The 12,763-nt window shown below is 46.9% G+C and overlaps 1 protein-coding gene across 1 annotated transcript in view; it reads left to right on the top strand.

Moving 5' to 3' along the window:
* CYP2D6 (cytochrome P450 family 2 subfamily D member 6) overlaps positions 1-12,763 on the top strand; it is an 86,748-nt gene that overhangs the window by 57,967 nt on the left and 16,018 nt on the right. The window contains exon 5 of the mRNA XM_077452519.1: positions 11,515-11,688. Coding sequence (XP_077308645.1) covers positions 11,515-11,688 — 174 coding nt within the window. The remainder of the gene's footprint in view (positions 1-11,514; positions 11,689-12,763) is intronic.

The raw sequence follows: 12,763 nt of genomic DNA, 5'->3' as shown, positions 1-12,763 counted from the left end.
TGCTTATATTTATTCTAATGTTAGCTAAAGGCTAACTTTACCTTTCCATATTTAGAACGTAACATATAACATGGTATCTAGCTGGCCCCCTTCCCCCTCTGGCAGGATCAAAGGGGCTCTTCTCCCTGGTGGCTCATGTCACTTTTGAATTTGGCACAGCTGTGTAATGCTCTCCTGCCACTACTGCATCATGAATGAGTTCTGTGAATGAATAAACTACAAGTTCCATGTGCCAATACGACATAGGGATTTGTAGATGGCAATAGAAAACAAGTGCAGTGATCACCACATTTGCAGTCTACCTCCACAGCTGAAGGTCTATACCGAGCCTGGAGAAAGAGTCTGCAGGGGCCTGTGCACTGCACCAGCAATTCACTGATTTTTCAAACTTTTTTACAAATAAATATGTGAAAAGTGTGGCATGCATTTGTATTCAGCCCCCTTTACTCTGATACCCCTAATTAAATTCTAGTGAAACCAATTGCCTTCAGAAGTCATCTAATTAGTAAATAGAGTCCACGTGTGCAATTTAATCTCAGTATAAATACTGCTGTACTGTGAAGTCCTCAGAGCTTTGTTAGAAAACCTTAGAGAACAAACAGCATCATGAAGGTCAAGGAAAACACCAGCCAGGGCAGGGATAAAGTTGTGGAGAAGTTTAAAGCAGGGTTAGGTTATAAAAAAATATCCCCAACATCTAACAGAGCTCTGCTGATTGCCAACTCTGTGTTGGTCTATCACATAAAATGCCAATAAAAAATACATTCATGTTTTTGGTTGTAACATGATAAAATGTGGAAAATGTCAAGGGGTGTGAATACTTTTTCAAGGCACTGTATATACACTTTCTCTTCCTCCAGCACTTCACTTACATAGTTGCATAGTAGGTGAGGTTGAAAAAAGACACAAGGTCCATCAAGTCCAACCTATGTGTATGATGATATGTCAGTATTACATTGTATATCCCTGTATGTTGTGGTCATTCAGGTGATTATCTAATCGTTTTTTGAAACTATCAATGCTCCTCACTGAAACCACCGCCTGTGGAAGTGAATTCCACATCCTTGCCGCTCTTACAGAAAAGAACCCTCTACGCAGTCTATGGTTAAACCTCTTTTCTTCTAATCTTAGCAAGTGGCCACATGTCTTATTAAACTGCCTTCCATGTAAATGTTTTGTCCCTATTGTGGGGTTACCTGTACGGTATTTATAAATTAAAATCATATCCCCTCTCAAGCGTCTCTTCTCTAACAGTTCAGTGCTCGTAACCTTTCTTCATAACTAATATCCTCCAGACCCTTTATTAGCTTTGTTACCCTTCTTTGTACTCCCTCCATTTCCAGTACATCCTTCCTAAGGACTGGTGCCCAGAACTGGACAGCATACTCCAAGTGAGGCCGGACCAAAGTCTTGTAGAACAGGGAGAATTATCGCTTTATCTCTAGAGTTTATACCCTTTTAAATGCATGCCAATATTCTGTTTGCTTTGTTAGCAACAGCTTGGTATTGCATGCCATTGATGAGCCTATCATCTACTAGGACCCCAAAATGCTTGCAAAATGAACACAGACTCAGCTGGGAAACTTTTGGTAAATCTGGCAAAGCACTCAGGTAGATCAAAGCAAGAGCCCTTTACAGGTAGGGACCCTGGGCCCCTTTGGTTGTGTAGCAAAGTCCAGTGTCCAGCTTACATCCCTATAAGTTCAGATCCCAGCACCACCTCTTTGGCACTGCCAGCCCAACTGGCTGCAGCTGACCCTTTCAGTCGCCCTCACAGACTGACACTCTTCCCACAGTCCTCCCAAGCTGCACATTCACAAGTCTATCCGGCTGACTTCTTTTGGAGAACTGAACATGCTGACCTCCTCCTGCTGTCCTCATACTTGCTTCCGTTCTTCCAGAAAGGATATCCTTTGTGTGTTGTAGAGTGTCCCTCCAGCACCCGAGCCCCAGGCCTGAGGTCACCTCCCCCCAGACTAGAGGGCACCCTCAAGGGCCATCGACAGCCTCCCATCTTCCACCCAACTGCCCCTACCCAACAGTATTTAAGAGGTGCCCACTGCTGCCAGCCCACTTTGCTGGGGATTGGCTCGGGCCCTCCATAATACTCCAAGCAGCATCTTCTAGAGTCCACCCTCTACTTCTGGAAGCTTCTTCAAGGTTCCAGAGAGCAGGGGGAATAACAGACGTGCTGCTTGATTAATCATCCAGCCTCCCTGAGTCACTTAGCCCTGACCCAGATTCAACCCATTGCACCAGGGAGCAAGGGCATCCCATAAAAATACAGTGGGAAGGGGAAAGGGAAACAACTTGAACAGGGCTATATACAAATAAATTTGCCAGTATCAAAAATAGATGTTTTATTTTTTTCCAAAACCACATATGCAGTGCTGGGACAGGGTCATCTAGAGCCCAGGGCGAACATGCAAAATTGCGCCCCCCCCCCCCCAAGATGCAGATGTGTCAGCAAAAATCCCCCCCTGAAATGCCTCCTCCCTGTACAAATCTCAAATTCTACCTCCCCCAAATAAAAAAAAATCTCATTGCACAAATTGTCTACCTCTAAAGTTTCCCCTCCAAGTACACATCCTCTCCTCCCATTCCAAAATTCCCTTCTCCTAACACAAATCCCCCCCATCTAGCAAAAATACCCCCCCCAAATTTTCCCTCCTAGCACAAATACCCCCCAATAATCCCTACTAGCACAATTCCCCCCCAAAAAGTTTTTCCCACCTAGCACAATTACACCCCACCCCCCACTCTCTACCTTATCACCTCTTGATGAGCACAAAACCCCTCAATTCCCCCTCCTAGCACAAATCCCCCCTCCCCCAAAAAAAGTTCCCTCCTAGCACATATACCCCCAATTATCCCTGCTAGCACACATTCCTCACCTCCAACTCTCTACCATTTCACCTCTTCTAGCACAAAACCCCCATCCCCCCCTCCCAACACAGATCCCCCTAAATCGCCAAATACCACCCTCCAACACAAATCCCCCCCAATCTCCTCACGGTGTCCAACCACCTCACATGATACCACAATGCCCAGGGCAGCCTCCACTCCTGCCCACTGCTTGTCCTGGCCCTGCACATATATACAGTACATATCATTAATAACAGTATTTACATACCCTAGCTACAGGTCCCTGCAGCTAACGCTACCACAGTAATAAGGCACATAAAACTTAGCTGGAGCACCCCCCCCCCCCCCCCCCCTAAAGGGAAGCCCACTCAGAAAGCTGGAAAATGTTAAGTCCATCACACAGCAGGGTGAACGGGCGTCCACAGCGAGACCTGTAAACACAGCAAAGAAAAAAACACATTCCTATTTCTACCTTGCTATCTAATCTGTGTACAGTCAGTCTGTCAGCAGAGGGTTATGAACCTGCATGACAGAGACAATCAAGCAAAGAAACATTTTTTTTCAAGAGTCCCTGGTAGGAGGAGCCCTTACAAATTTAGCCAACAGCATTAGGCCTCACCTAAAGTTCTTCAGTTGGGAATGGAACATCCATGTGGAACAGGTTAGGGTGTTAGGCTGGCCTAGTCCGTGAACAACAAAGAACATAGGCAGCAATCTTCCCAGCTGTACATGTCATTTTTTTTTTTCTTCTAGCTGGAAGCTGAACACTCCACATCAGTTCTTTACAGGTAATAGTGAGGATTTGGAAAGGGATGGTCAGCACTCAGGATAACATCCAAAATGGTATTTCTTTATTAAATACATGTACAAAGCTGTAAAACAGCCTACGTGTTTCAGACATTAGTCCTTAGTCATGGATAGTGAGGATTTGACAGTCTTTTCAGGTTGCCATCAGCTCCTCTATCAGTGACAGGTTCTTAGCGGACTGTCCTGCTTTAACAACCACCACCTTGTCTCTGTAAATGGCTCTCCCCAGCTGCCATTCATGCCACTCATACTGACAGGGTCGGATTAACATAGGGGCGTTTGGAGCTGAAGCTCCAGGCCCCCATCATATTATAGGCCCAAACACTTTAATTTACATGCAATATAAGTCAATCACCACGGCCCGGCCGCCGGCCGCTATGTGCCTTTGTTATTGCCAGGCAGCTGCATTATAGGCCCACATATTGCGGCGCTGATAATGTTGCAGACAATGCCCTGCAATGCGGGCGGTATGTATCAGCGCACCGCCGAGGCTGGGCTTGCTCGGTTGCTCGCATCCTTCCTGTAGGCGGAACTTGACGTCCGGGCTGGCGTGACGTCATCCGGAGGCCTTCCCCAGCGTCCCGAGGCTTGACTGGGAAAGGACTGGATGTACTGAGTGCGAGCGGCGAACCAAGAGATATATCTGCCTGGAGTGGACACAGCACAGTTAAGTTCAAGTAAGCCACAGGCGCTAGCCGCTAGGGAAGTCAATAGCAGACTCAGGCAGAAATTTTTGAAATCGGCTAGTAGTTAACTTACATTGGGGGGGGGGGGGGGGTGGGGGGTAATATATGTGTGCAACTCGATAGTGACTGTGCAGGCAACCCATCAGTGCCCATTTAGTGCATCTCATCAGTGCCACTGTGCCAGTGCCCTCTATCAGTGCCTCCTATCAGTGCCAGTCCCCTCTATCAGTGCCAGTGTCCTCTATCAGTGCCACCTATCAGTAGAGCTCATCAGTGCCATCCAATCAATGCCAGTGCCCCCTATCAGTGCAGCTCATCAGTGCCACCTATTAATGCCTCCTATCAGTCCTGCCTATCAATGAAGCTCATCAGTGCCATCCAATCAATGCTAGTGCCACCTAGCATTGGCCGGGGTGGCACAGTAGTGTAGTGGTTAGCACTCTCACCTAGCAGTAAGAAGGGTCACTGGTTCAAATCCCAACCACGGCACTACCTGCCTGGAGTTTGCATGTTCTCCCTGTGCTTGCGTGGGTTTCCTCCGGGTACTCCGGTTTCCTCCCACACTCCAAAGACATGCTGGTAGGTTAATTGGCTTCTGTCCAAAATTGGCCCTAGTATATGAATGGGGACCTTGGATTGTGGGCTCCTTGAGGGTAGGGACCAATGTGAGTGTGTAACTGTACAGGGATAGGGACAATTGTAGACACTCAGGTTGAACTGCATGGACTGGTGTCTTTATTCAACCTTACTAACTATGAAACTATGAAACTATCAGTGTAGCTCATCAGTGCCACCTATCAGTGCCCATTATTGCAGCTCAGCAGTGCCAGTGCCACCTATCAGTGCTGCCTAACAGTGCAGCTGATCAGCGCCGCCTATCAGTGCCACCTTGTCAGTGCCCATAAGTCCTGCCTGTCAGTGCCGCCTATCAGAGCCCATCAGTGCTGCCCATCAGTGCCCATTAGTGCAGCTCATCAGTGCCACCTATCATTGACCATCAGTGCTGCCTGTCAGTGCCGCCTATCAGAGCCCTATCAGTGCCTATAGGTGCATTTAATCAGTGCCCATTACTGCAGTTCATCAGTGCCACCTATCATTGACCATCAGTGCTACCTATCAGTGCCACCTATCATTGACCATCAGTGCTGCCTATCACTGCAGATCATCAGTGCCACCTATCAGTGTCACACATCAGTGCTGCCTATAAGTGCCCATCAGTGCCGCATAATAGTGCTGTCTCATCAGTGCCCATAAGTGCTGTCTGTCAGTGCCGCCTATCCGAGCCCATTAGTCCAGCTCATCAGTGCCACCTATCAGAGCCCTATCAGTCCTGCCCATCAGTGCCCATTAGTGCAGTTCATCAATGCCACCAATCATTGACTATCAGTGCAGCTCATCAGTGCCACCTATCATTAACCATCAGTGCTGCCTGTCAGTGCAGATCATCAGTGCCACATATCATTGACCATCAGTGCTGCCTATCAGTGTCAGTGCCACCATCATTGCCACATAATAGTGCTGCCTCACCAGTGCCACCTCATCAGTGCCCATCAGTGCTGCCTATAAGTGCAGATTATCAGTGCCACCTATCAGTGTCAGTGCCACCCATAAGTGCACATCATTGCCACATAATAGTGCGACCTCACCAGTGCCACCTTATCAGTGCCCATAAGTGCTGTCTGTCAGTGACCCCTATCAGAGCCCATCAGTGCTGCTCATCAGTGCCCATTAGTGCAGCTCATCATACCCATCAGTGCTGCCTATCAGTGCAGATTATCAGTGCCACCTATCAGTGTCAGTGCCACCCATAAGTGCACATCTTTGCGACATAATAGTGCGACCTCACCAGTGCCACCTTATCAGTGTCCATAAGTGCTGTCTGTCAGTGACCCCTATCAGAGCCCATCAGTGCCCATTAGTGCAGCTCATCAGTGCCCATCAGTGCTGCCTATCAGTGCAGCTCATCAGTGCAAGTTTTCATTGCCCATCAGTGCTGCCTATCAGTGCAGCTCATCATAGCCCATCGCTGATGATCTGCATATCAGTGCAGATTATCAGTGCGCCATATCAGTACAGCCTCATCAGCGCCCCCTTATCAATGCCTCATCAGTGCACATCAGTGAAGAAGAAAAATGACTTATGGCAAAATATTATCACAAACTAAGAAAAACATTTTTTTTTTTAAACATGTCTTTTTTTCATGTTTAGCAAAAAATAAAAACCACAGTGGTGTTTAAATACCACCAAAAAAAGGTCTATTTGTGTAAAAAAATGACAAAAATCAAAACACATTAATTTTAGTGGGTGCAGTCTTAATCAATGTGACTCAGGGCTCAGGGACAGTAATTCCAGTAATTTTATGGGATTTTGGTGCAATTTGGGTGCAGTAGACTGCAATGTTAAATCATAAAAGATGCAATAAAGTCACACGACTTTGGGTCTCAGCAGTGTGAACCAAACTTTGCCATCTTGGGATCCCTCCACAGTGGACGGACTGCCACTAATTTGTTTTAACAAAAAATAGTTTGTATCTTCATTTTATTTATTTCCATAAAAAGGCCCACTGAAATCCTCAGTCCCAGGCCCATGATGCTCTTAATATGGCCCTGCATGCTGAATGTTCTAGAACTGGGTCCATGCTTGTTTACAATGTGGTCCCGACAAGGCACATACATATCACTCTCCCACTGTCCCTGGGAGTCCTCAATGATATTAGGAGGGACATAAAGGTAGTCCAGACCCCACTCCAGGGTGGTTTTTTACTGCACCATCTGCTGAAATCTGAAAAACCTTGGAAGTTCTCTTGGCTCTCCTATTCCACAGGACACAGGCTTTGGGCGATATCACAACCCACTGCCCATACTCAGAAATTCTGCCTCACACTGACTGGGATCCGCACAGATCATTTGGTTCCTTCAGATGACCCTGGCTCCTTCTTCACCTTACACAGCACCTTCTCCTGTTTCGGAGTGGGTCCCCACTCCTTCTCCGAGCTGCTGTGAGATGACCAGTCTGCAAACTCATTATCCATGGGCCCAAAGTCTGCCTGCAGTCTGGACGACCCCCAGTCTATGCACCCACCATGACCACCTCCCACTAGCTCATCTGAAGATGGACTGTCTTCCAGCACTGGCTCCTTCCAAGTGGGGCTGACAGGGTCTATGGGCGTTGCCGGCATCTCAGGGACAGCATTTGGCTCCTGCTTGGCAGTAGTAGCAGGTACCAGCTCCCCGATCCGGCTGCAGGGGATTCACCAGCCTCAGACTTGACCCCGTCTTTAGCAGAGGTTTTAAGGCCCACACCGGCCTTCTGGGACTTTCACAGCTGTTCCATGCAGAGGCCTGCCCACAGGTCTACACTGTAGTTGAATGTCTCTTGTTCATTTGGCATCAGTCTGGTGAGTGGCTCATCACAGTACCTGCACCAGATCCAGGCACTGACCACTGCGGTTGGTCTTCTGCAGCCAGGACATAGCAGACACAGCCTCTCCACCTCCTTGATCATCCTGGGGGGGGGGGGATCCCCCTCTATGCGCCAGCCTGACACTAGTGTCAGCTCCTGCAGATCAGACAACCAGATCAGTCAGTACACATGTGCACCTTCCACCATCTTACTCTTCCCTCTCACTGTTAGCAGGGCACGCTGGGTCTCCTCCGAGGTGTGACTCCACCCCCAAGATTCCAGACTAGCTGGCCTCTGCAGCTCTGATAAGCAGGCCTTTTCCCGCGAGCTCCACTGTAACCCCTTGTTAACTGTACCGCAGCATATTGATGATGATGACAATGGCCCTTGCAGAACTTGTCAGGACATGTCGCTTGGCACCGATCGTGCTTGAGTAACTGGAGGCAGGAGATAGCAAACATTTACTGTGGTTAAAACAAACAAATGATAAGCAGCACTAAAAGTGAATATAACAACAAAAATGTATAATATTAAAGTGCAAGCGTGTAATTTGTGCTTAAATAACATCCTTAAAAAATGCACAATGAATTATATGACTTGCAAACATGCATGAATATATTGTGCATATAAACAGCTTGTGAGAGCAGATAAATTCACAAATCAATCTGCAAGAGTTCATAAATGGTGACCAGTCCTTAGGTGGGTTAATTCAACCATCCAAAAAGTGCACTGTGCGATGCAAATAAAAAGGGGGATCCACCACCAGCAACACCCTCTTGGCATTCGCTTCTTACTGAATATGTAGGACCATAAATTACAATGGTCACATGCACCCAAGATATAACATGGAGAGCTAATCATTCAATGAGAAGTGATGGTCAATTGGCAACTGATCCCAATATGTGACTAAAAACTTTTAAAAGAATAGACTGCCATAGTGAAGCCCATTCAGATTTTTATTAAAAGTTGTAAAAAGTAGCTCCACATGGCTTGTATTCAGCACGGATACAATATAACATGAAAAGTGGCTAGGCATGTATGATGTCTTCACCTCCAGGCCATTTCCAATTTGTTTCATTGCCAATGACATCTTCGGGGGACAGGCCAAGTGCACTTGGCTGGGGCTTTCCTCAATACTCCAAGCAGTTCCTTCTAGACTCCACCCTTCTACTTATGGAAGGTTCCAGAGAGCAGGGGGAGTTACCAGAGGTGCTCCTCCCTGAGTCACTCAGCCTCATTCAACCCAGGCCTGACTCTCAGCCAGGCCAATTTACCTACACTAACAACTATGTACACTAGCACCTATCGCACTACCTCGATGGTGCTACATTACACTTTCATACATTGATTAAAATGAAAACCATCTATTTATCAAAATATATGAGGAATTTGAATTTCTCTTCTTATAAGTTTGTGAACATTGTGTGAACATATTGTCACACGATTGCCCATAATATGCAAACATTTGCTTTTTAACCAATTTACGTTCCATAAGAGAGTTTTCAGACAAACATCTTTTTCAGTGTTAAAACATGTACACTGTATTGTGTGCAAATACCAAACTAAAACAGTCTATGATGCGTTTCCTGAAGCAAAGTCTGTTTCTTCAGAGAAACATTAAAGAGGGAAGTCCAGGCTCTAACTTACTAAGCCTAAGCCTACCTCCTTCTAATGTCTATACTAACTACCCTGTAGATGGAAGATGCTTATACAGACCTATTGTTAGAGCACTCTGGTCTGGTGATTGGCACCCGATGGTGGCTTCAGGGGAGAGTAGGGAACGGATGCCCCATAGTATGCCAATGGGTGATGTCACCACACCCCAGCATTTCAGCTGTTTCCAGCGCTCTCTCCTCCTCCATGAAGCTGGCCGCTGTGGAGATAACGTGACCTGATCAGAGCGCTCTGAAACTAGGTAAGTATATGCATCTTCCTTCTACACAGTATGTAGTATAGGAGTTAGAAGGGGGTTGGGAGCCATTTTAAGCTTAGTTAAAGAGGAAGTAAACCCTTCCAAACAACTTGGACCTACAGGTAAGCCTAGATTAAGGCTTACCTGTAGGTCCAAGCAATATCTCCTAAACCTATATGGTTTAGGAGATATTTGCCCGAAAATGGGCACCGCTGTCTACGGCGCATGCGCCGTAGACAGCGGCGCGCAGGCGCACTAAATGCGGCAAATCCATGAATGGATTTGCCAAATTTGTCGACTCCCGTGCGCATGCGCGGGAGTGACGTCATCGCGGCTTCGCCGAGTGGCAGCGGCGGAGCTGCGAGACGCGACTCCCGTGCGCATGCGCGGGAGTGACGTCATCGCGGCTTCGCCGCTGTGATTCGTCGGAGCTGCGAGACGCCACCAGCAACATGGATCACAGGGATCAGCGGCGACTTCGCTGGCTCCTGTGTCAGGTAAGTGACACATAATGAGCTACTATGCGATGCATAGTAGTCCATTATGCTTTACCTTTGCAGGGAAAAAAAGAGGAAGTAAACCCATCAGGGTTTACTTCCTCTTTAAAGCCTAGACTTCCACTTTAAGCTTTTTCTCAAGGCTATATTTAGTATCTTCAAGAGTATAAGTGAAATGTTTTTACCAAAATAAAATTTCAACCCCAAATAAATTGTATAGACTCCATTTTATTATATATTATTTCCATAAACAATTGAAGTTTACTTCAAGCACTTAAAGCAGAACTCCGGTCAAAAACTTTTTTCCATGTCCTTGTTGCTGATCTCCTACATTCACCAACGTTGCCATCCATGAGCTCTGTAGTTCCTCTGTAATAGGCTGCTGAACTTGCTGAAAAAACTTTATTGCCTGCTGACATCCTGTTTGTAAGACCGCTGGCTCAGCCAGCGGTCTGACACTCTCACTTGTAGTTCAATCCACAGCAAGTAAGGAGTTTTATTTCCTGTAGTGGGCTGAGGGGTCTCACAGCCCCTGGTCTGTGCCACCCATGGAGGTGGTGTCCACCTCCTCCTCCTCTCTCGTTTCTCCTCCTCCTCTGCTCCCTGCCAGTCTCTGCCAAAACCCCTCCCCCGTCCACTATCTCCATGCATCACTGTAATCTTCCGCCGGCATTGTGATTGACAGTGCACTGTGCCTTTTAGGCAGGAGATTACAGTGATCGGTGTTCTCGCATACAATACCTGTCACAGCCAGAGATCCCTGCTGTGTTATCCAGGGAATTGTGCTAACAATCCCTCTATGTATTGGTAGGTCACTGATGAGTTGAACTGGGGGCCACTGACGAGTTGCACTGGGGGCCACTGACGAGCTGCACTGGGGGGCCACTGATGAGCTGCACTGGGGGGCCACTGATGAGCTGCACTGGGGGGCCACTGATGAGCTGCACTGGGGGGCCACTGATGAGCTGCACTGGGAGCCACTGATGAGCTGCACTAGGGGGCCACTGATGAGCTGCACTAGGGGGCCACTGATGAGCTGCACTGGGGGACCACTGATGAGCTGCACTGGGGGGGGGGGGGGCACTGATGAGCTGCACTGGGGGACCACTGATGAGCTACACTGGGGGGCCACTGATGAGCTGTGCTGGGGGCCACTGATGACCTGTGCTGGGGGCCACTGATGAGCTGCACTGATGGCCACTGATGAGATACACTGGGGCCCACTGATGAGTTCCACTGGGGGGCCATTGATTGCTGTTAGAATCATCTCAAAGCTGCAGCAGGAGCAATATTTCTAATATGGAATTATAAAGCAGAACAAAAATGATTTAATTTTCTTTTTTAGGTTATGAATGAAATTCCTTGGCTATTGAACATTCCATGGCTTGCTGACTACGTTCTTAAACCAGATCGCGATGCAATGGCATTCTTAAAGGAAATCATTTCAGAACACAAGAAAAGCTATAACCCCAATTATATTCGCGATTTCATTGATGCTTATTTAATAGAAATGGAAAAGGTAAAATAACTAGTACAACATAAGGAAAAAAATGTGTACATGCACAGTGCAGATTAACCAGGAGAATTGGATTCTGCAAGTATTACCATACCTAATCCTGTAGGAGGGAAGGGAAGACAGCTGGATTTTCTCCTTGCTAACCATATTATAGCCTTTACAGTGGGGAAGCTTTTAATAATTCTTTATATTTTTGGATTAAGAGGTATTTTCTTTTCTCTTCTCATTTTATCACTTTACTACTTTGTAAGCTTGTACTAGGGACATGATACAATTTTTCACAGGGTGCCATAGTGATCCTCCAGACATAGGATACATTGGTGATCAGTGGTAAAATGCAGTGGCACTGCTTACCTGTGAGAAACAGAAGGTTCCATCATCTTCTGCACCATTGCCACTGGCCCTGTTGAGTGACGTCAGTGCCAAAGATACTTCCCATGGCATATCAACCCAATCCACCAGTGTTGCTTCCATTCTCAGTTCCCCCTTAGTTGTCTATATCCAGGCAGAGTGCATTCCACATTATTACTGACTCCTCCCTCCTAATTTTAACGGCATAACATTACCTAAATTCCACCATTTCCATAGGGGATATTCTCTCAAGGGAGCGGGGAGGGGGTAGAGTTATGCCCTGTACACACGGTTGGACTTTTCCGACGGAAAATGTGCGATCGGACTGTGTTGTCGGAAAATCCAATCGTGTGTGGGCTCCATCTGACTTTTTCCATCGGAATTTCCGGCACACAAAGTTTGAGAGCTGGATCTAAAATTTTCCCACAACAAAATCCGATCATTTAAATTCCGATCATGTATAGACAATTCCGACAGACAAAGTGCCACGCATGCTCAGAATAAATGATGAGGCGAAAGCTATTGCATACTGGCCTCTTTATAGTCCTGTCATACGTGTTCTATGCCACCTCATTCTGAACGATCGGATTTTCCGACAACTTTGTACGATCGTGTGTATGCAAGATAAGTTTGGGACAAAAATCCGTCGGAAAAAATCTGACGGATTTTGTTGTTCGAATGTCCGACCGTGTGTACAGGGCATTAGAGTAAAACTGGACAGGGCTGA

The sequence above is a fragment of the Lithobates pipiens genome, unplaced genomic scaffold (assembly GCF_037356315.1).
Source record: "Lithobates pipiens isolate NorthernLeopardFrog02 unplaced genomic scaffold, aLitPip1_a1.2 Scaffold_23, whole genome shotgun sequence".
Lineage (NCBI taxonomy): Eukaryota > Metazoa > Chordata > Amphibia > Anura > Ranidae > Lithobates > Lithobates pipiens.
The sequence above is the reverse complement of the archived record's forward strand: the minus strand, read 5'-3'. Positions and strand labels throughout refer to the sequence as shown.